This window comes from Empidonax traillii, unplaced genomic scaffold, assembly GCF_003031625.1.
Source record: "Empidonax traillii isolate 1590-97213 ecotype Southwest subspecies unplaced genomic scaffold, ASM303162v1 scaffold191:size1449129, whole genome shotgun sequence".
Taxonomy (NCBI): Eukaryota; Metazoa; Chordata; class Aves; order Passeriformes; family Tyrannidae; genus Empidonax; species Empidonax traillii.
This window is the reverse complement of record NW_020955384.1, coordinates 374,251-399,363: the sequence shown is the minus strand read 5'-3', so window position 1 is coordinate 399,363 and position 25,113 is coordinate 374,251. Positions and strand designations below refer to the sequence as shown.

Here is a 25,113-nt window from a genome sequence, read left to right as displayed (position 1 = left end):
TGAGCACCAGGATCCCTGCACTCTGGCAGACCCGGTGATGTCAGCACAGCCTCGGGGTCGTGTTGACAAGGCATGAGGTAGAGCAGCCCAGGCCACTCTACTTCACGCCCAAAGCCTAACTGAAAGGCAGATGCTTGAAGTGGCAAAGCCACTAAAAATCCCACTGCTACAGGGCATTGGGAAAGGAAAAGTCACTCCAGAGAAATGCGGGTGTGATTGCTGGTTTCCTTACTCCCCGGTCTCTTGGAGAAAATGGCAATAGTCAGCAACCTGCAATAATACAAGGGATCGGTGAAGCAGAGCCAAGGGACCAAAGACCTTTCCAACTACACTGTAAGATCACCGTTCCCCACACCAGCACGACTGCTTGCTTCTGCAACACTTGGGTTACTACGGTCTCATCAGAGGAGCTTGGCCTAGAGGATTCTGACTTGGGAAGAAAAGTCATACTGTTGTCAACTGTCTTTCAGCCAGGAACCTCAGCTATTAAAAAGGGATGAAGAAAAAGCAGGCACTGCTCATATAACACTGACAGACTGATGCAGTCATTCGATACAGTAACAGAAAGCACATTCTCAGATTTAGATTGATTTTTTTCCCCAGGTTCTATTTTTGTGTTCAGTATTGTAGAAATTGTTCATAATAAAGCAAGGGCTACTCTAGTCTATCAGAAGAGAGCACTAGGAGTAAACTTGACTTTGCTAAGCCATTTACTATTGAGGCTGCTTAGGAGGAAATGGAGAGTAAAGAAATAAAAAATATATCTTCAGGAAAGTACGTCCTTACGAACAACAGGCAATTTCCTGATGAGTACATTTCAATACAAAGACAAATCAGAATGTAATCCCATCACAGTGTCATTATCAAAGAGGTGTCAATAAAGGACTCCTGTGTCCTTTTTAAACATTAAAATCGTATGGTATGATAGCATGAAACTATAAATCCTGTTTATGTTAATTATGCTTAGAGCAGAAATCCTGCTGAAAAAATTCTGGGTATAGAGACAGTGCATCATGATAAAAACAGAATCTGGCTGGTACAGCTTGTGCCACCCTGGAGCAAAGCAAACTACCGAGAAAAAAAAGTTCTTTCCTAACCAATCTTACTAATCGATTGTAGACTGCCCAAATCTAATTTTCACTTACAGCAGAGACAGTCAGGAAGCAATAAAATTGGTGTGAGCGTGCATCCATGTTAAACCTCTTCATGCTGCCAGAGAGATGCAAAGGGACCTCAGGTTCGGGGAGAACCACCCTGAAAAGTGTCAGCATTCTTCATTTTCCTTTCAAATATTAATTTCTTATTGCTTGTTAAAAGACATCAGGAAAGCCCCAAAAGAAAAAAGCAAAAGCGAAGAGGAAAGTGTTTAACCTCCAGGGGGCACATGGGAGTTGTGGGAAGAAGGCTTTCTGAGGATGCAAAGGAAGTTTCACCAGGAGATATTCACTGTTCTGTGAGCGAGGTATGGCAGGGCCGGGCAGGGGACTTAGCACTGCACCGTAAATTTAAAGCAGGGAACTGAGGACACGTGAAATAGGAGAAATCACGGCAGATGAGGAAGATTACATCTTCAAGGATCTTGATTAAGAAAACAATGTACATAAAGGGTCAAAAAAGAAACGAGAACAAAAATCGGTGTTGGAAATGCAGGTGACAGAGAAGCTAAAAAACCTGCCAGAGAACAGCTGGGTGGCATGGTCCAGCCAGGAGAGCCTTATGGCACCTATCCGTGCACTATGGCTACTCAGGGGCTTGGAAATACTCAAAACGTTTTTATTTGATTCACTGAAGGCCCCGATACAGAATGATTTAGCTTTTGCAATTAAACCCAGTAAGAATGGTCAGAGTCATCACCCACCACCATAATTCTTAGCTCACTGTACTAATTATCACTGGTGTTTTATGTTAACTTGTTGCTCAGAAAAAAAACCCCACAAACCAGGCATCTGCACTCCCTGCTGCAGGCAGTGGCAGAACTTTCAGTTGGAAACATCTTAAACCTCTCTCTCAGTCCACAAGATCCCACAGCAGAGCCCAAGGCATTCGCAACACAGGGCTGAGGGGCACAAGGCTGCCGTCCTTTTGAAGTGACCTCAGCAACAGGGCTTTCACTCCTTCTGCCTGAAGACTAATTCACAGTCTAAACACGTTCCCTGTGAGAGAGCTTGTTCTCATATGCAACATCTAATTGTTAATAACTCAGTGACATACCTGCCCTCCCTCACTGTACCTCCCTGTCTTTTCCCTAGTTGCATGGAACATTTTTACTTATTCTGCTTCATTTTTACATGAAACCATGACCCTATTGCATATAATATGCTTTACTGTCTACAGTAAGAGCTTAACACTGCAGTCTTAGCTTGATGCTGAGCTGTAACCAGCAAATTACAGGGCCCTCACTAGTCACTACTAAGCTAAGGTATATAAGAAAAAGTACTGTTATGGCAGGCTAGGTAGCACAGTAGATTGGCAAATGCTAGTATAGATAAAATTGCCTTTAATTTTCACATGTTAATTGGGTGAGTAAAACACTAAAATCTTGGCTAACAAGTTAAAGTTACAACTCCTTTGTCATATAGGAATATATCACATTAATAACAATATTACAGTATTCCTAATTTCATATGTACTGTATGTGGCCTAGGAGCATGACTAACTTTTTTAAAGGTGTTTATTTATACAGTAATTCTGGCTTTTGCTCTTCTTGTTCCTTCAGTTGCTACTAGCCTGATTCCCTCAGAAATCAGTCTAGAAAATATTACTGTCTCTTTGTTAACCTCTCCACCCCTCCAGACCAGTTTTGGTTTCACTAAGGCAATATTACCAAGTGCCTGGTGTCCATGTCCCAGCAGTATAATAGAAAAAGCTGACTGGATAGTGGGGAGAACATACTGATGTTAATGCTGAGGACAAGACAGGGAAGAAAATCTCAGGTTTTAGCTGATCCATCTGGCCCTGCCTGACTGGACAACCATGAGGATGAGGCAACCAACCAACACTTCTATTGCTCTGAACCACCCACCCCATGTGCTGCTTCTTGCCCAGCTGTCTGCATGGAGAGGGGGAGAACAGATGAGACAGACAAATAGACAGACAGATACGAGGGAATCTAAAAATAATGTAGAAAGAAGGTGCGGAAGCTACGTAAGAAAGCTGGAAGAAGCAAGACCTCGATGTAGTGACTGGGACCTGGAAATGATTGAACGTACTTCAGGGAAACATGTTGGTATTATGCAAGATTTAGGTAAGGCTATGGATTTAGGGAACATAGGAGATGGTAAGATGTCTCATTAGTGCAGCAGTTCATGAACAAGTTGTCTCTTCTCCCTGCCATGCTCTGTTGTGGATATATTTGACTTACATCAGGCTTAAGAAGAACATGTGGGCTGAAGCGCTGTCTACAGAACCCTGATCTGGAGGCAACATTTTCAGATAAGTTTCATATGTCTCCTGTGGTAGCTTTAAAAGTGAAATCAACACTGTTCTGTTAAGTGAGATGTAACTGAGTATGGAACAATACATAGGATGTTAGTTGTTACGGTTTGTTTTAATGTGCTGAACTCCCTGTCTCTTTCTAAAAACTACCAATCTGTTGAAGAAAAAGCTTAAATATTTAACATTGGCCACAGAGCTAAAGTTCAAAGATGAATCATAAATTCAGTGTGGTCTACTGAAAGGCGAACTGTCTACAATTTCACAGAACAACTAACTCCTTTTTCTGGAGGAGATGACAGTTGCAGGGCTCTTCATGTTTCCCAATGAGGACAAACATGTCTGGGGTCTCTGTTTCAGCAGCTAAGTGCAGAACCCCTTAAAAAGCACCTACTTTACTGCACTGCCTCAACTGCCTCCAAGGCATTTGTGCAGCACATCTTTGCAAGATGGTATTTAAGTCACATAATAACTCTGCTGGCTAAAACTGCATCCATCTACCTTCTTCAAAGGAGAAGCTGACAGCAAGCTATTGATAGAATGAAGTGGAGGTGTGCCTTGCAGATTTTTATGGTTGTGCAGTACGTTTTCTTAGCAGAAATGGGTTGGAAAGAACCTCTGGGGTCTGCTCCAGGTTCTGAAGATGCAGAAGCCTGTTTCACTACGATATTTGTCCCAGTACTGTCTGAGGTTCCTGGACACTCCAGTGCAGAAGCATCAGTTCCCAGATGCAAAAGTAATGGCCACATGAAGTACTAGCGTGAGACAGTATTATGATGATTCTGTGTCGTTTCCTTCCTCTTCTTAACAAGGTAGAAGAAGTTTCATTCATCACTGCTTCAGAACTTTATAGCAATCAAGTGAGAAACACTTGGACAGCATTCGAAGAATGCCATGATTTTTGGGTGGGAGTCATTGTACCTGTCCTGCCAGGTCAGGGTATTCCTACCAATGAACAGGGGTGTGTGTGAGAGGCAGGAGAAGAGGAGGATGAAGGATTAAACAGTGTAACCAAACCGCCACATACAGAAAAATTGTGGAATCAATCCCTGGTCAAGTTATGTTCTGATGAAATAATTTCAAAATATTTACATACCTTACAATTTACAGAAGTACTTAGCAGCAGAAAAATTAACATGGTGTAAATTTGAGCTTTGTTCCAAATGTGTTAGCCTACACAAAATCTGTTTCTTGCTCTCACTGTGCCTAAATTAATTGTTGCCACTACACTTAGTATCAAGACTACGTACAATGAGCGATTTCATTCACACTTATACATTGTATTTAAACAGAAAACTAACACAGAATCTTCTGAGCTGTGCAGGTCTTCAAGACACAACAATTTACTTTCCCTACAAAACTACGTACCTAAAGATGCACTACAGCAACTGTCACCTCATTATTCTTCTCCTTCACCTACTCTTTACACCCTAGGAACATTTTTCCTTCTCTGAATATCCAGCCCTTCTACAGAACAAATGTTGCAAACACTAAAAGAGAACAGCTTGCAGGACAACTGGCTTCAGACTCATGCTTGCAAGCATTTCAAAAACATTGGCAAACTCTACACTTTGTTTTTTTCACAGCCTACAAGTTTTAAAGACCTGTGACACATTCTATACTAGAATTTCAGTTTTAAATGTCACTGGATGTGACATCACCTAGCCAGAAAATCCAAAATATTAATTTTATGTAACTTTCTAGCCAGCTATTAACATCTGCTAGCGGTGTAGAGCACAAGATCTTTACTGCTCATACCTGGATGATGCAGAGGTGTGTCTATGGTAGAAGTGCACTTCCTCTGTGAATCTGGAATTAACCACAGTGGCTCTTACTAGAGCAGGAATCACAGTGCCAAGATAACTTGGCAGCCTGCACCTGCAGGGCCACAAAAATGCTGCTAGATGCTTTCTGGACTTTCACATCTGGAAGCATTGTACTCCACCGTGTGCATTTGCCATATCATTTGATATTATTAATTCAGGGATCTCCATATCATGCTACAAGAATGGGCTAGACATGCTCCAAAATTCAATGACTGATATTTTACCCTTCTGTTTTAAAAAATTATATATTTGTTTAAGCAGTGCAGGTCACAATGCAAATGTACTTACACTGGCTTGTATTCAACTTCCAATTCATCTTTAACTGCCAATACTGTATACCATGTCACTGTCAGCTAGGTTGCAGACTGAAGAATTTTGAAGCTTAGCCATGATTAGAAACGATTCCAACCATCAAAATACTTAAAATCTTAGCCTTTGTCCAATAACTTGAATACATAAGATATTTAATTCAAAATATTTTCATTCAATCTCAAATGGAAGATTTAATTTTTTTCCGTAATATGAATTCACATGAACCAGATGAGAGCTTAAGGTGTCATCCTACTGCTTTAGACTTACCTTTCCAAAGCTGGCAGCATTAACTGGTTGTGTGTCATTTTTCTCACAGAAATCCAAGTAATGCATGTAGAGAGCGCTTCGGGGAATGCAAACTCCTTCTGCGATCTCATAGTTCTCCTCCAGCCTTAAAAAGCAAATGTCAAACAGAGAGAACTGCAAGTATGTTGGATGTCCTGTACTGTAAACAGTACACAAAGCTGCATCATTTAAGACCAAACATTCTGACTTCCTCTTGTCTACTAAATTTACTTTGTTCCTAAGCATTCCTTCCAGTTCATTTCCATAATACTTACTTGCTTCATTTGGATCATACTTGCTATTGAAACCGTAGGCTGCGAGTTCTCAGTGCATCCTGCAGCAAACAAATATACATACGACTACGAAACAGTAAAAGTTCTCTGAGGGGAAGCATTCTCTCCTCCTTTACAGACAGGTCACTTTTGGGTTATTACACTGTTTTCACTCCTGTCCAGCTGCAAAATTGCTTACCTTGAGGAAGCAGATGTGGCTAAAGCAAGTTACTTGCAAATACTCAGGAGTGTGCATGAAATCTTGCTGTAAAATACTTTCTTGCTATTGTTTGTGGACAAAGTGGGAAAAAAAAAAGAATCTGTGATCTGAACACAATGCTGAAAAAAACCCAGTGAAATACCATCCTCCTCATCCTTTTAAAAGTAATTATCCATTTACACATGCAAATATGAAAGTATAAAATTTTATATTATGTGTCAAATGTATGAGTAGACACTTGCTTCACCTTTAAAATTTGAAACTGGGCTCATTATAAATCTATAGATTAAAAGAAACATTCCTTTGAAATGAAATTTTTTTATTGCTTATCCAAAAATGTTCAAGAGATATTTACATACACACTTAACTTTAAACCATAATTAATCTTGTCATCCGTAATGTCAGTCATATGCAAACATGTGAGTTTGTGTGCTTGTCTGTCTTTCTGGGTAAGGGAAGATGTAGGTGTAGGTGTAACTTCCTCTTAAATGTGTTAAAAAATTATTACATATTCCTCAAAACCTTCAATTTTACAGCAAATGATCCCCTATCATTTTATAGCTGTAGAACACCTTCTAAATATCTAGTTTCTCTCCTTCATTGCCTTTTTCAGGATCTACCTACCTTCCATTTCAGCTACCGTGATCATTTGTGACTGCAAACTATTTTAATAAGATATCCGGCCAGATGAATGGACTCAGTTTGTATGGGAAACATCTATTCTTCCTTGGTTTCTACAGAAATATCATCATGGCATCTTTCCTCAAATTCATAGCGCTTTAACAAAACCTCCTTTCAAAACCTGGAGAGTTCGTTTGTATACTATAGCTGCTAATTGGAATGTCAGCTTCCATGACCAAGACAGGACAGAAAGAAAAGCAGTTAATTATTTCTCTTCATATCTGATGAATTTTTCCCTTTTTCTCCTCTCTTTCACAGAGAGTCATTAGTCTGACACGGAACAATGCCCCATTATACCTGAACTTTTTTTTAATGATCAAAAACCCATCTTGCTCCACTTCTTTTATTTTCCTGTCTTTTATTTAACAACTTTATCATATTTTGAATCCAGCTTCATTCTACAGTATTGTAGAAAGATAATGAACGTAATCTTCTACCTACCAAATCATTACCAGAAAGAACATATATATATATATATATATATGTATGTATATAAACACTTTGAATGTTGTAATAAAGCTACGTGAAATCCAGTAGTTCACAATGAGACCTTTTGTGCCACTACAGTACAGGAACAAAGCCCCTAATCCTTCCACAGGAATGACAATTTTATCTGTCCCTGTTGCTACTTCCCTCTTTGTACACTTATACAGGTCTAGATTAAATGAGATTATTCTGTAGCAGAATCAGATCTGTAGTTTTGTTCCAGATTTATTTTTTTATATCAAGACCACAGAACAACTGTGATGTTAACAACTGCTAATCACATAAAAGATTCCAGAACCAATTAATTTTGATGCAGTAAAACAATTTCTGGGGAGGCATCGGTCTGGGGAGAACCCATTACCTAGCAATGCTTTAGCTTTCTCTTTAAGTCTTTTCATAGTTGTTGCAGAAAATAGAATAGTTTTGTTGATTTTAGCTCCACTATACTGTTATGTACACTGTAAGCTACAAAACTGCATGGAGCCAAGCCATAACTTTGCAGATAATGATGAACACATGAACATGGAATAAGCACAGGATGCTTAGATATTGCTACATTCATGCCTTAACCTTTAAATTCAAACTTACATAGTTTCCCCAATTATGATGTATTTGGCAGTTTCCTCAATTATGATGTAATTGGCAGTAATGCTACATTTACCAGGCCTTTCACTTCATTTTGTGTCATCAACAAAACAAAACAAAAGCATCATTCCTGTTTCCAGGAAAAGGATATTTAGCCAGGCTGACAGCCATCCAGACATGCTGCTTGGCTTCTTCAGCTGTTCTTCCTTCTCCACATTTAAAATGTTCAACATACTTCGCCTTTGGAGAGGCACAAACATTGAGGATAGATCCCCATGAGATTGATATTGTTTGCCCCTTTCAGGCAGATGCCAGACAAGAAATAACTAATAAAGTTGATGGCAATATGAACCATGTGACAAAATGTACATATTTCCCTTATGTCTTGCTACACTTTCCCTACTGCTTTCTTCCTCTTCCTTTTCCTTGCAACTGGCATTTCCTCTGTTTCTGTTCTCTGACACCGTGTTACCTTCATTAGCTGTAAATGATAGAAGCATCTAACAGTAAAAACATGACCAGCTTTAACATGGCAGACGTCAAATGCTGCAGACAACTGTGAGGCTTCCATTTGCCAGAACAAGGGCGGTTTGATGCTGTATCCTGAAATCTGGTCAGTAATTTACTCCACCACTTCCACCTCTTGAGTCTGGTCAAAGATTCTTGTAAGAAGGTAGGACACATGTTTGCCCAAGGCACGTCCCAGTAAATTATTTTGTCTTTCCTGAATGTGCAAATACTTGGTGTGAGGTCTGATCCTGCTTTCACCTGAGATAGAGCTAGTTTTTTTCCCAAGTAGATGGCACAGTGCTGTGTTTGGGGTTTAGTATGAGAATAATATTGATAACACAGTGATGTTTTAGTTGTTGTAAGCAGTGCTTACCCTTAGTCAAGGACTTTTCAGCCTCCCCTGCTCTGCCAGTGAGGAGCTGCACAAGAAGCTGTGGGTTTACACAACCAGGACAGCTGATCTGAACTAGCCAAAGGGATACTCCAAACCATGGAATGTCACGCCCAGTATATAAAGCAGGGGGAGTTGGCTGAGAGGTACCCATTGCTGCTCAGGGACAGGCTGGGCAATGGTCAGCAGGTGGTGAGCAATTGCGTTGTGCCTCACTTGTTTTGTCTTGGTTTTTATTACTCTCTCTTTCATTAACACTACTATTACTATTATTATTATCTTATTTTTATTTTAATTGTTAGTCTGTTCTCATCTCAACCCACTGGTCTTATCTTTTTCCAGCTCTCCTCCCCATCCCAATGTGAGCAGGAAGGGGAAGGAGTGAATGAGTGGCTACGTGATACTTAGTTGTTGGCTGAGGTTAAACCACAACACCTGAGCAGGCCAAACTGTCAAAAACTTAAAGCTAAACCTACAGGAAGCACTTTTACAGTGCTGTTCACAACTGTTTACTGACCCATGGGTTGCTAGGTGCTTCTGCAGTACAAATAACTGGATGCTAATGTGTCTGATACGGCAGAATAGTGAAAACTCCAACATCTTCACACAAAGTAAGCTTACTACTTCAGCAATTTGACCCTAACTTTTGAGCTTGTAATTTTATTTAGGTTATAAAGTCCTCCAGGAAATACAAATTCAAAGCTGCAGTACATATGTTGAAAAGCACATGGAAACCATCAGAAAACTGTTTGATGGTATGGCTACTAAGCTGGTAAGCTTTTTACCTACAGGCCTATTAATAAACGAGCCAATTGAATAATTCAGTTTGACAGCAGTTGAAGATTTTAAATGTTAAAACTTCTTTGCTTTCTTTTCCCTCATGGAACTTTGGGTGGAAAATGAATGGAGGAAATTGCAGATGTTCCAAAAGAGTCAAATGAGAGAATGTTTGACCTACCTCAACATGTCAGAAACCTACTGCAACAGACACGTAGTAAGCCATTACACTAGCTAGAGAGAAGGGAATAAGATATAAGCAGCCTTTTCAGAATCAAAATTTTAGGATTCTCTTGCAAACACTGCTGAATGAGCATTGAGTGTGCAGACTACATTCCAGCAGGGCTCAATATCCCAGGAGTTTAGGGATTTACTAACCTTTATGACTGAGGAAGCTTGAATGTATTTGGCAAAAGACTGTTTACAGTATTTGCATGTTTTCTGCTGGGAACAGTATCATTGGCGCGTTCTAATTAACGCTGGCTTCTTGGCTACAGCATTGTTTGCTCCTCTGGAAAAGGCTCTTAACTGACTTCACTGCAAAATAAACACTGTTCTGAATTTGGGACTGGTAAGCCCTGCTTGCTCCTTTATTTTAGCTAAATAGTTCTTTATTTTTTATTATCCTATTTGAACTATGTGGAAGTTGTGGGAGTGTGTAATTAAAAAATAATAAAATTTCTCTATGAATTTAATAATTTTCCCTCTGACTCCCTTTCTTGAGTGTCTGTTCAAGGAAAGTCACTTTTCTTGAATTTCTGAAAAATGGGACTTTTGTAATACAAATAGGTGCAAAGAAACAATAGTTCCCAAAGAAATGCCTTAATTTATGTTTGCCCATCTTATTACAGATATCCTATTTTGGGAAAGGAGCTGGTAAAGGTGAGCTTCATCAGACACTGAAACAAATGTGAGTCTTGAAAAAACCCTCAGTACTAGTTTTCTTTTTGTAATAAATATAATGACGATGGCAAACCACAAATCACCAGCTGGCAAGGTGGCAAACAAATATGCCAAGTAGATCTTCTAAACTATATCAGAGGTTTCCTCTAGTCAAATAAATCACTTAAGAGTAAAACATTTGTTGAGAAATGCTGTACAGGGTACTAGTAGCACATTAAACACTTACAGTGAAAGTATCTTTAGAACTGTATATGATGTCCAAGAGCTCTATTCTCCTCATCTGAAAAACGCATAGCAAAAAACACTAACAGATTTTCTTGATTTTTTTTAAAAGGCATCTTACCATTGCAGTGTAGCTGGAGTTGAGTGAGGTTTCGATGCTCTATTATTTTCTTTTTCCTCGTCTGTTAAGAAATAAACAAACAAACAAAAGCTATGTAATTTCAGTGGGAATTTCCCAGGCATTTATGAACTGATAAGGAATTAAAAAAAAAAATAATTTATGAATAGTAAAGAATTTAAAAAAAAATTTTAAAATCATTTAAAAATATTTTTTAAAAATTTTTCAAGTACCAAAGCTCTCTCAAAATATCAGCTAAATTGTGGAAATGTTAATAAGATGTTCCCTAAACTACCATCTGTAGATACTGCTTAAGGCAATAAACCTTGCAAACATCACTGATAGCAGGAGTAGAGAGGTGCCTAGGAATAATGACACCGAAAAGGATAAATTTATATGGAATAAAAAGCAACTCTGAGGTTTCTAGCAGCACTTGAGAACATACAAACACTTTGACCTACTTTAAGGGAACTGTTGCCTTACCTAAGTTTTATATTAGATAAGGCATTTAAACTAATGGGGGTCATCCACTGTTTAATCCTAACATATGGTATGTCCTAGCTGTTTATAAATGTACAAAGACTGATTCTGAATGAGAAGAAATGTATATTCTGTAATATAGTTTATTCCTTTTCAGATAGTTTCTCTGATAGTGTTCCTCATTAACTGCTTCCAAGGTAACTATGATTTGCTCACTTTAAAAAAAAATTGAATAAAAGATGAACAAAGAAAAAGATAATTAAAATAAAACTTCAAATATTGGTTTTTGCTAGTTTGCATTATTTCTTTTGAAACAATTTAAAAGTATGCACAGAATATTTCCTAATAAATTGTGTTTCGTAAAACATTTAAAACATTCCTAGGTGAAAGCTGGAGCGAAGCACAATCAGCAGCTCCAGAAGGGTACTCTTTGGGAAATGCTATTGAATCAAACGCGGCTTGATATTTTAACAACTTCGTCCCCGATTAAAGCTTTCAGCGTAGAAGACTCCGATACCTAAACTACGAGGCAAACCACTGTGCCTGTAACGCCACACTACAAGTTTAATTTCTTCACGCAATCAACTTTTTTGAAGGTATTTAAGCGATCCTTTAGGATGCCTAACCTCAAGGGAGCCGATCTTACCAGCGACCTCCCCTGAACATCGGACCCTGCCGGGAGGTCCTTTGTGCTGTCCCGAGAACCCCGGCACACAAACAACACCCCACTTTGGAACGCTCCGTCTGCAGCCTCCGCACCACAGCGTTTCTCCCATTACACACAGGGAAGTTGTGCTCACCGAACATCCTTTATCCCGCTCGGCCGCTCCCCTGAGTGTCAGGAAATCCCATTTTGCAGCTCCCGCGGACCCCCAGCGCAGCCCCCCTTCTGCATCTGCATGACAATGGGCCCCTAATTATTGGGCCGCACACTCCCTCCCTGCCTTTCAGGGACCGCTTTTATTCAGCGCACAGGACCAACATACACATCTCAAATCACTTTTAAATTGTGTTTTTCATTTGTTTTTCCCAAACAAACGGTCGGCGCGCAACAAACCCCCCGGCACACGGGACCTGAATGCCGAGTGGCCGTGGCTGCTGCTCCTCACGCTCAAGGACCTGTTCCTGGGTGGCTTTTACCTGTGCTAACCAGACAGAATTCCCCCCTGGATATGTGACGCTCCATCAGACATTAAGTCAATATCTAAACTGCACAATATTAGAGTCTCCACATCCCTTCCATCCCTCCCCTAGCTGTTTTTTGATTGCATTAAGAGTGAGCACCCTTGAGCAGGTCCTTTACCTGCCCTCACACTTCAAGCCAGCCTTATTCAGCTCCTCCCATGTAAGGATTTGTTTTAATAACACAAACTAACAATTGGATCATAAGCTGAAATTTGTATCTCCCTCCTCAGATAGGTTTGCTTCCTGGAGATCCTTCTTCAAGACTCTCCAATACCCTCCATGAACTGTCCTTCAGTACAAAGTAGCAGAATGATGGACTCTGAAAAATTCTTTAAGCGTCATTTCCCATAAAGTATTACCCAATGAACAACTGGGTTTTCAACAAAACTAAATTTTTCACAGGCTTAGTGCTTGTCTCCCCCCAAACCAATTCTCTATACAAGAACACAGAGTTACTTTGTTTTTTGCCAGCAGATGAGCTGTCAGCCAACATATTTCTAATTTCCACTTTCTAAAGTATTTATTTTCAGAAAAATTTTTCTGTTAGATGGAAAGAATTGCACATGGTATAGGAATAGAGAGGATCTAGAAATACAAACTTGCAGCATTACATATAAAAGTATCTTTTTCTACTTTGTACAGTTTAACTATATAATCTCGCAGATAATTGACTAACAGAAAATTATAAATATCCCTATTTATTATATTTTGATTGGTAGCAACACTTTATGGCTTCCATATTGAGCAAGGAATGTTTTCTGTAACTCTTGACTCAGGTCTGATCCCACATCTCTTTGTACAAAAGAAAAGGGAAGGGAAATACCACTTCTTACTTTTTGGCCTGTTTCTTTATCAGTCTCCGTCAGACCAACACTGTAGATTAAAATGAACTCGTACCTTTTAAAATCCAATACTCTTAAAATTCAAATGGATAAGACTCTCAGCACAGAAGGGGCTTTCAAAGATATTAAAACCAGGGATCACCACAGAAAAACAGAGTTGGTTCCCAGAGATATTAACAAATCTTTTTCTTCTCAGCTCCACATAAGTCTCTTTGATAACAGCTCTATCTTTCTACTTTCGAAATTCTGTTTCAAAACCACCAGAGCAGAGTTCTGTTTGTATCTTTGCAGCTTTCCCCAAGCTCTAAGTGCTATCCTCTAATCTCAGTGGCCTGACTTTAGGTACAGCTTGAGGGACTTCTTGCTTCTTGGGGTGAGACCTGGAGACAATAGGAGCTATGCTCGGCACCTCTTTGAGCATCCTGCCCTAATCACGGTGACTGGAACAACCCAAAGTGAAGCCCCTGCATTGGCACCCCTTTTTCTGAAGTGTTTGTGTTAGTCTGTCATAACTAAAATCGAGTAAAGTTCTTCTTTCCACTGTGAAGGTAACTGAAGAACTCTCTACTTTGCAGTGCTACCTGCCCTCAAAAGCAGCTAACATGCTGTTAGTAGCTTTATGCAGATAAAATAATTCCCTTTGTTCGGTTAGCTCCACACTTTTCAGAGGAATAGCCTCCTCCTCCATAGCTCTTGCAGGGCACATTCTGTCTATTCTCAAAGTGATTTGGCCTTAGCTAAAATTTAATTACAGTAAGAAGCTATCTTGTCTCTTTCTTACATGTAGCTATACGTGAGATTCAGGCTCATTAGCATGTATTCCGTGCTTTTAAAACAGAGGGATTTTTTTTAAACTCTCTGAGAAACATAGGAGCAGAGTTCTCATTGAGTAGGTATGATTGAAAAAGAAAGAATTTTCCCCAAGGAAAATTTCAATTAAAACAAGTAGCTCTTTTTTTAACTTTTTTTTTTTTTTTAACAGAAGAGTAAGAAGTTTAGTTCAAATAAGAAAAGAAGTCGCTGGATAAGTCCATTTCAGCTGGTAAGAACATGGATTTTGAACACTGATTTTGAAGTACAAAAGTAGTCTGAATATTTTCTTTTATCTCATACGAACTGCCTAACACATTCATATTTCTAAATAAGCAAGAAAATTTGGATAAGCAATCCTTCCACTACATCAAGTAGCACCATGATTCCTTGCCAATGGAACTGAAGTTGAAACTTTCATAAGCCTTTATTTGTATTCTTCCAGATCCCTATTTCAATTTGGCTAATCTGGCTCAATGCTCAGTACACAGATAATAATGTGAGGGTTGTTGTTTTTTTTTTTAATTATTGAATACAAGGTTGTACCATTCCCTTCTCCTTGAGTCTTTTGACTGATATGCGGAGTGTGGAAGTGGTAGAAGGAAAAATGTTAAAAAAACTGGAAAGTGAAATGAAATGTGCTGATAATTTTTATATTAGAATGTAAAAGTTGTTTTTTGGAAGAGGCAATAAAATGTTCCAAAAGGGTAAAAAACACCCCAAGAAGCACAGAGATCACGAGAATCCTTGGCTGTGAGTCATTGCTTCCTTTCACAATTTAATGCAGGTTTAAGAGGCCTGGAGGTATCTGGTTGAGAATAGAAGGGCCCCTGTGGCCTGAAGTATGGCTCTGTAGCATACTTCATCAGTAGAAAAGGAGACCAGCTAAACTATTACTCCTGTCCTAAAACCCTATTAACTCTAAAATCATCCAGGAAAAAACATTCACAAGAGTAAGCATGATGCTCAGTAAGAACATTATCGGTTCACAGCACAAGTTCTCATAATCTTCAGTGGGTATAAGGCCAAAAAAACCCCAACTAAACACTAAACCCACATTTTTTTTTGTTGAGCCCAGCCAACAGCTACCTAATGTATGTAAAGACAAAAAAACTAGTCAAGGGAAAGATGGATGATGCCTTCTTTTGCCTGCAGATGAAAACTGAAGCTACACTGACAACAGCAATTTGGCCACCATTTCGAAGAATTCAAATAGAGTCACATAGGTTTTCTCAAAACATTTTGCCTCCTGCTGTTTGCAAATGTATGACAGAGTCTGGACAAAGAGTAACACAATGGTTTGGAAATTTCTTGATTGATGTGTGGGCACTGTTAGAAAAATGTTGGAAAGAACTCCAGCGCTGGAAAGCAGTATAGTACAATAATTTCTAAGGTGGAACTTCAAGTTTGCTCTGGATTTCACAGATTATTGGTCTTGCTGCTGTGTAAGTGGTTTATTTTGCTTTCCTACTCCTTCCTCTTCGCCTTCTCCTCTTCCTCACCTCCCCCTCAAAACAAGGATGACTTTTCAGGTGGATTAATGCTCTTATCTGCACTACAGAAATGCTGGTAATCAGTGCAAAGGAAGCATCTGGTGGAACTGGCTATTAAGAAGGAAGCTAGATAAAATCAACTCTCACTCTCATTTGGGTTTCCATAATATACTGTGACAATGTCTTCTGCACATGAATAGCGGGACAAATTCATTTCTATATTTGTCCCATCACTTCTGAATTCACTGCCTTTCATTAGCATTGCTTGGCTCTTAATTCCAGTCCCAGAAAACAGAAGGAACCACTATCCCATCTTCTCAACACCACTGTCTGAAATACAGGCTCTTGCTAACCCACACAAGTCCAAGGTAGGTGGAAGTTTCTCATGTTCCCATTTAAAGCACATATAACTAACTACCAAAAGTTTCGGCACAACCTGTTTAAGGCAACAGGTCTAGAGCAAAACACAGAAGGAGACTTGTAATAGTGACATTATAATTTTACTATTAATACAGCTAGCAGTGATAAATAATTTCCTTGACAATACTGTCTTGAAATGTGAGATTAAGAGAAGTTCACTACAGTCCTAAATTCTGACCCTATTAAGAGTCTGAAGTCACATCTCATTCATCGCAGATTTCTTTCATCACTTTCTCAGCAGCATCAGAGCAAAATGAAATTCATACATCTCACAGGTTCTCATAAAATGCAAATTAACAAGCTGATGTTTGTATTTTCACTACAGATTTTTAAAGATAAAATAATTTCTAATTCCTTCATTTTTAAAAACAGAAAAAGCCAAACCTCTCCCAGTTTTACTGTCTGTCTCTAAGGATTCTTGCCCACTTGGGAGTCATAAATAAATAACATGTTTCTACTAACATCTCCCTTCTCCTTCAGAAGAGATATTGCCTCCAAGGTACTCCTAGACAAGTAAGAGTAAGGCCACACTACAGCAAATTTCATGTTCCATTACAACACTGTGCTGCAAGGCATGTAATTTTACCCTGATATCAAAATAAAGTAATTTTCTTAAAATACAAAAAATGTAAATGGGACATTCAGCAGTTAAGAAGTTATTTAAAGTATACTTCCTAAACTTCTATTTAGGAAATGTGAGCTGTTGAACTAAAGAATTCAGTCTGCATCAATGTCTTGTAATATGAACAAATATATGAATTCCTGAGAGTAAAACTAACATGAAGAGCATTCTGCTTTAGGCAAATGAATAAGAATAGATATTGCATGAACAGGGAAAAGTATTGGTAAGCTAGAAATTGTCTTGCAATTTTAAAAAGAAAAAATTTGGTTATTTTAAACTATTTTGGAGTCTTTTTGATTACCTGCTGTTGTTAAAGATCTGTAATTACTATACCTAGAAAAGATAAGAAAAAAATAGCTATTTTAAAAACAGCTAGATTGGTAATTGTTTCCTCTCTGTGACTAAAAAGGAATCAATATCATGTTTTAGTATATGATGTTTTAATGTTGTAATTGTTTAATTCTCAAAGGAAAGATTTTGTATGTATGTTTTGATATAGTAGAATTGAAAAGCAGCACATTTTTTACCGTATTTCAGCCACATGGTGTTCACCAGTGAAAAGCAAAACAGGTACTCATGAGCTAATATTAACAGTACGTTTTAAAGGTCATCCAACCTTTATTCAGTGACATACAAATTCTTCTAGCTGTTTCAAGTAATAGGTTTATTATTTCCTTAAAAAAAACCCCACACAAATATTAAAAAATTAAACTACTGGATATGTCAAGTGAGTTGACTTTTCAGACTATGCAGTGCTAAAAATTATCACCAAGGTGTAGCAACTTATATAGCAGAAAATAAGCACTTGGACATGTTCACACTCGTTTTACATGAATGACAAGTTACTTACTTTCATCGTTTGAAACATTCCCCAGAGAGGTGTGACTGGAATAACGTTTGTTTTCACTTTCATTGAGACATCGTTCAATCCAGCTCTCTGAAAAAAAAAAATAAAGATGCTCTTTTTGTGTGTGTTTGTCTTTGCATAAAAAATAAACTGGCAACAGACAAATCTAAATAAAGTACTGGTTTTCAACAGATGGTGTTCTGTAACATTTCTGTTAAAACATGCTCAGTCTGACATTATTTAGCAAGAAAATCCTTTCTTGCTTTCAAACTTAGCTGTTCTTTTGCAATTTCATTTTTGTTTGTTTGTTTTTAAACTACAGAGGCTGAAACACTTCTGTGTATAAAACAAAGGTTCTCAGGATATTCTCTCCCCTCCCCATCATGATACATTTAAAAAAAAAAATCAATCGAAACACAGAAATTGCAATAATTTCCAAGTCTTAGCCTGGCAAAGACATATTCCTCAAGTATTTCCACTGGTTTTGAAAAGAATCTTAATGTGTATAGCATAGTATAATGTGTATATCCATGTGAAGTCTGGTTATAGTGAGGATCAAACTGTGCTCTTTGAATTCCAGTCCTAAGACCCCACTCACACTGGTGGAGTCCTGGGCCCTACCAAGATCTTTTCCTCACTGGTGCGAGTCCAATACAGCAAGTCATCAGCCACTGAGCTGCCCAAACCTTTGTCAATCCACACTGCAAACTTCACCACTTCCATCCTCCCTCTCTTTCCACTTTCAATTTATTTCAACCAGTCAGATGAGTTACCTACAGCGTTACATTGATTTGACTTTGCTGTTCTTTCTGGAAGCTATAACTTACATCCCCTGATGACTTTAGAGGATGCACCAGACTCAGCAGAATTTACAGGTCTTCAGGGCAAAAGTTACACCTTCTTATGTGTTTCCTTGGACAAAGATTGAAATATGAGCCCATGAGTTTGTCTGGAATCCCTGGGCATTGCTATAACAATCTCACTTCCCTCAGAAGGCTATGTTTCAAGGGTGTGAATATGGTCAGAAACGAGCTTATGCTCATAGAGCTCCCTGCAGACAAAGCAAGAAAAAGAAGGGACAGATGAGAAGGCAGCAAGGGAACCCCACGAGTTACAACAGGAAACAACCCCACTGAGTGAAGAGAGGCACAAGAAATAAGGGGAAACAGACCTCGCTGTCAGCAAACTGCCAGAGCCAGAAACACCTTCAAAGACATGGAAATGGCTTCAGATTCCATTCCATAAGCCCCCCACTCCAGACACATCAGGCTACCTGCTCAGCGCAGGCAGCAGTCTGCCAGCCAGCAAAAAGGGAAAGCAGGAACCCAGTGTCTTGGGAAGGCTGCCCATCTGGTTTATAGAAGATAAAAGTTGATATGACTTCATTTCAGCATTGGATGCCAATAAACAAATAGATGAATAGTCATGACCAAATACATCCTACAGAAAAAAAAAAAATGGTTTTAAACTCAGGTAGTTGCACAGCTTTGTATGTATTGCTCTGCCGCAGAGACAACCAAAAGGGACAATTGCACCTGTGCAGGATCTGAAAAAGCATCTGCCAAGAACCCTTTGAGGCTGATTTCCAGGCCCTGCCACAAGACTTCAGGTACCATTACTTTGTGCACTTCTGGTTTTCAGGCAGTGCTGTGGCAGCCCCAGGCTGTTCCCTTCCCTCTGCCTCTTTGTCCTTGTATTCAGAGTAGGAACATGCTGTGGTTTTGCCTTCATCAATACAAGCATGTCCCTGTGTGCATCTCACTCATTCACTCAAATCGCCTTGTGCCTAAGGACCCTCACACTGCCTCTTCCCTACAGCCTGCTCCTTTGAGGCACTTCCCTGAAAAACAGCAAAAATAACACTTGTTGTCAATAGATTTTTTTTTTTTAAGGGTATCTCTCCTTCCATCAAATTCAACACAGCTTTGTATAAAAATCACTTTAATGTTGCTGACACCACAATGTAAAACTTGCCAGTGATGCCTGTGCTGTCTGATCATCCCCTGCCCAGTTACTAACCCACCAGCCTGTGGTGACTCCAACTTTGAGGCTTTCCCTGCTCATGCTGCTCAGCCCCCTCGGGCGGGGGTGTATCACTTCCTTGTCTGAGGGTCAACACAACGATACAGCTGCTTTGTGCCAGATTTCTTTTACTGCCCCAAACCGGAGCAAATAGCATCTCTCCTGTCCCATTTTAGTACCATGGGCTGGAGGGCAGGAGCTTGGATCCCTACAAGGTGGAGAGAAACGTGCTGCCGAGGGCAACATCAGAGAGAGGTGCAAGAAGCCTTGAGAAAGATTACCCTTCCTCCTCCTCCTCCTTTCAGCACACAGCCATGGCTGTATATAATTCCCTTGGCTCTGAGCCCAGCTGCAGGGAGTAAAAGCAAAGGCAGCTGCCATTAGCGCCAAGGAGAGACCGATGCCCAGCTCTGCCCTTTCTTTTCCTCCCTGCACCGAGAGCTGGGAAGCTGGGACGCATCCTCTTCCCTCGGCAGCAGGGAACTGGCAGCAGCCATTTTTAGCCACATTCCCTGCCTAAGTAGTGGGAAAAAAAACACCACAACTTTTTAAGTGCCACTTGATAACGATTCCCGCTATCCTGGTTCACATACTATCTCTGATAACTGCACACATCCCTCTTTTCTGCTGGCAAGGAACACAGTTTACACTGGCAGATATGCTCTCTGGAGTAGGGTGCATTTACTGTTTAATTATGTGCTGCAACTCCTTTGGTCCTGAATCACCCTGGTTCAGCTTGCTGCAGCCTGAGTCTGGCTTTCTCTTTGTGGCCTTGCATTTAAATAGCTGATAGAAATTCTTCAAGCCTGAAAAGATACATGACCTGTCTAGCACCAAAGAAAGAAGAAAACTAACTCTTTTGAGCAAAAATGTCAGGGAGTTTACGGCAAATTTGTCAAGTTATTTGGCAAATGACAAAATGTGACAACACCAACTAACCATTTAAAGGTTGTATTATCTCATAAACCAAATTATTTAAGTATTAATAAATAAATACACATTCTAATTATTATCTTCATTTAATAAGTAGCTATTTTTTACTGTTTTATAGCGAAAAACATTTTTACAAGGCTTTAAATTCCCAATATTAATAGCAATGTCTTCAGGTATTAAAAGACAATAAAAATACAACTACAGTTTTGCTAACATTTTAAATATTTCCTTCAGCAGCCTGCAGATCCCAGATATGATAACAACTGCCTAAATTAAAACCAAGCAAAAAAAAAAAAAAAAAAAAAAAAAAAAAAAAAAAAAAAAAAAAAAAAAAAAAAAAAAAAAAAAAAAAAAAAAAAAAAAAAAAAAAAAAAAAAAAAAAAAAAAAAAAAAAAAAAAAAGGCAGAGCAAACAAAATAAGAAGTCATAACTAAATCTAACTTTAAGAAGCTCTGTAAGAGCTAATAGATCCTGCTCCAGCATAACAAACACGCTGGGTAAAGCTCTGTCCCTCTATGTGTCGAATGCTCTTTTCCTCCTGACACATGGATGTACAACTGGGCCACACTGGGGCCTGTCCCAGGCAGTCTGGCTGCAGAGCTGAGGGAAAAGGTCCACAGTAAAACCCTGGTGTCACTAGGCTGAGGTTCCATCCCTTGCTCCCAAGGCTGACACCAATCATATCGCACCACTGTTCTAAACACGCATTGAGTCATATGGCATGGAAGGTTTAATGCGATTAAAGCCTAAATTATTGCACTTGGACCTTACAAACTTCTCACAGACAGGTTTTCACGCCAGGAACAGTCACAGAGTAATGGAGAGTTCAGATATCGACGAAGTAGAAGTGCATATCCGACTTCATAAAGTGGTGAATCATTAACACAACATGTGGAAACCCAAAATTTCTAGCAGGAGATGCTTGTGAGAGCAAAAAAAAAAAAACCATCCCGTCTAATACAGGCTGTATTTTTACTCACTGCACTTTCAGTGTATCAAGCCTTAAGGCATTTCCTCGCTGCTCTCAGGGACTCCTTCCCACCCTAAGCCCCAGCATATTGTACCCTCAGTTGTACCGGGACAATGGTTGGAGCAAGAGTCACCCCTAGTCAAAAAACATCCAGGCAAAGTAAATAAATCAATTAGTATCTAGTAGTAAAATGTAGTATATTCACATGCTGATAGCTCTGGACTGTGATACAGTATGGAAACTATCACAATCCTATTAGCAAAGAAAGCAAATAGTGTTTTTAATGGCATTTTGAAGCTACATCTTTAAATATAAGATCAACTATTTAATTTCTCAAAGATCGAGACTGAATTACAGCGAAACACACAACTATGTTCCTCAGCCTTCAAAGTTTTACTGTATAATTTTGTATACTACTGAATACAAACACATTGTGTCTTCTGCAGGATTACTACAAGAGGGAGAGGAGATGGTTATTCAAATTACAATCATTTTTCCCATTGTCAATTTCCTGGTAGAATAACTTACTGTGACAAACAAATAATATAAACTGTTCCCAATAAAGTGCTGAAAGATGGATTAAAAGAGAAGTGTGGAACTACTCCTGGCCCTCATTTTGCCTCTTCTCTTTTTGATCCTTATCTTCCTAAGACTGACATCCACTGAGCCTCAAGCACAAGACTATTTCATCTCCACTGACTGTGCCCACCACACTTTTAACAAGTGAAGTTTAAACTGAACTTGTTTTCAAAAGCAGGCAGAGCAGAGGTTTGTGTAGCTTTGCCCTGTCTCCACCACGGCTTTTCTCCTCACACCAACAAGCATATTTTCATTTGTATGGTGTTTCAAACTTTGAGCTGGGAAGGCACGCCCAGCATTCCCCAAAATAGATGGAAACACACAAGAGCTGCTCAGTGGTAGGAGCTTACATGAAGTTTCAGAAATGAGAAGCACAAATCTTTTTCCAAATATAACTTTGACAGGTTATTTTGACATGTCTTCTTCAGAAGGAAGCGTTTGCTCCTGAAGACACCTTTGCAAAGGCTTCTCCCTACAGAGCCTCAGTTGAGGTGAGAGAAATACAACAGAGGTGCCTGTGTACTGCCAGTACATTTAATGAGATAATTACTCCCTCTTGTTTGTAATGGTTGTTGGCTTAGCATATTTGCAGCCGAGGAAAGGAAGCACTCATTGCTCCCTCCTGTGCGTGGCCACAGCAAGAGCAGTGCAAGAACCACCCAGGCTCTGTGGACGAGATGGACCTGATCACAGTTGGCAGTGGCTTCTGCTGCTTCTGTCCTGCCGGAGGGTTAAGCGTTGCTCAGTAAAAGCACAACCTGTAATCAGATTTCTCCTCTGGCCTTTGTGAGACACTGTGTCCTGCTCAGCACTCAAACAGGATGCCAAAAGCTGCTGGAGGGGCTGTGCCGCAGGGCTGGGAGGTGAGTGTACCCAGAGCCACTGGGTGCAGCCCTGAGGGCGTGTGTGTGCATCCTGAAGGGAGATTAAGAGATTTTACAGGCAGAATGAAACCCTGTGGTCTTCTAATCTGAGCTGCATTTTGCTCTCCCCGTCCCCTCCAGTGGTGTGAGCAGCACTGGTTTTCCCCAGTTACACCATATTCTCTGATTGGGATGTAGTCGTATCTCTGGCATAACTGTGAATTGCTTTTTTTCTGAAAATGTATGAGAATCCTCGTGTTCTGGAGAGATAGTTGAGGCTTTTGGTAATCACAGTAGCAGTCTGCACAATCATTTATTTCACCACAGCCCTAGCAATGGCATGAAAATCCCTCTCAGAAGCCTTCAGCTCTAGATTGGTTCTACCATTCCAGATTTTGAAGCAATTTGCAAATAAGCCTGACAATTTACATAGTGTGCTGCACATGGACCAGCATTTCTTCCCCATAAGTTTGCTTGTCACTGAAGTAGTTATCACTGGAATAAGAATGAAAGGTTTGCTTAGCCATGTACCAACTTGGATGGAACAGCTGCAACAGTCCACTTCCTTATTTGTATTCACAGTTGCTCTTGTAATGTTTTCTCCAGTTTTTCAATGCAAATGTAGAAAAAAACCCACTAGTAAGTAGCTGTGAACAAAGGTATATAAAATATAAAGGGACTATAAAATTTTTGTGGATTTACAAGAAGACATGTTGGAAAAATTAATACTCAGAAGCGATGACAGGCTTAATTTTACAGTTCCAGTGACAGAGGAGGAACTCCTCTCATGCATACAGAGTCTTAGCACCCCTCTGAGTTATTTGTTCGTTGTTCTCAGAGGGGAGAGTTACTCATCTCTTCCCACAGCATCTCTTTGCCAAGTGTTTCAGTACTGAGCTGGCCAGCAATACTGCCTCGCTGCTCATCTGATCTGTTAGACCAAGAGAAAGTGGTTGCAGACAGCAGGTTTAGCAGGTAAAAGTAGTAACTCAGAAGTTCAAGACGCTGACTGAGGATTGTGGATCCTCCCATTTCCAGTTTGATAGCCCATGTTACTAAGTGGATATAATATTTTTCAGTGGAGTTGATGGGATATAATTTTTTTTTCTTATTAAGGAAACCATCACTGCCCTGAGAGTTTCTTCTGTTGTCTGTTTCAGAGTAAGTGCTGAGGTCTGCATGATTCCTCGAGCTTTTCCCTTCAGAGCTGATCTTGCTGAAGAGGGTCTGAGACATGCCAGCACCCCACAAACACTCTGTTCCTGCTGTGTTGCACCACTGCTGTGGACAGAGAATTTCTAACCTCTACAGCCGTAAAATTCGTGTTGTCTGAGCAGTCTGCCTGTTTTGGCCATCCCTTAGAGGGCTGCAAATCTGGTTTCTAAATGCTATATGAAAGTAAAGGAAAAATGAGCCTTTACATCTAATATTTTGACGGAGACAAGCGGAGACTACACCTCGTAGCACTTCAGTGTCTTGCATCAATTTGCCGTATCACCTTAGAAGACAAATCACTGGTTTAAAGTCCCTTAAAGGCAAAAGAGATGATCCCTTTCTCTCAGGAGTAGTGATTATGAGATACACCTGAAGTCTGACCCTCGGACTATTAAAAGCCTATTCTAGTACCTGCTGTACATAACATTTGGTCTGAGTAGAAGCTGGATTCCTGTTCTGTCTCTCTCACGCCTCGCAGAACAACATTCCTGGTTACAAACACATCTGCCACCTGAGAAGTAATGCTGCTGGAGTTCTCTACAGGTTGGTTACAGCAGCACATTTAAAGCTTTTAAAGAACCACTTTGCTCGAAAGAAAGCAAACAAAAAACCACTTTATCTCTGAAACCTCTCTTGCTTGTAAAAGCAAGACCTGAACAAGATCTTGTAGCTTACCGTCCACACAATGTTATGAACAACTGTGCACCTGTAACACGACAGGGCTTGGCAGCCACTGGTTCCCATTGAGGGCATTAAACCCCCCATAAACCAAAATCAAGCAGAACAAGCTATTTGGTTCAGCCAATCACACA

General features: G+C 39.7%; 1 protein-coding gene across 3 annotated transcripts in view; it reads right to left on the bottom strand.

Moving 5' to 3' along the window:
* Nucleotides 1-25,113, bottom strand: part of RFX4 (regulatory factor X4) — a 96,142-nt gene that overhangs the window by 53,341 nt on the left and 17,688 nt on the right. For 2 of the 3 annotated variants that reach the window (XM_027886658.1, XM_027886659.1), the window contains exons 2-4: nt 17,723-17,809; nt 11,024-11,084; nt 5,838-5,961 (exon numbers count right to left, since the gene is read on the bottom strand). In XM_027886658.1, coding sequence (XP_027742459.1) covers nt 5,838-5,961; nt 11,024-11,084; nt 17,723-17,809 — 272 coding nt within the window. Of the gene's footprint in view, nt 1-5,837; nt 5,962-6,971; nt 7,063-11,023; nt 11,085-17,722; nt 17,810-25,113 lie in introns of those variants that run through there. The other variant, XM_027886660.1, reaches the window with a different exon arrangement.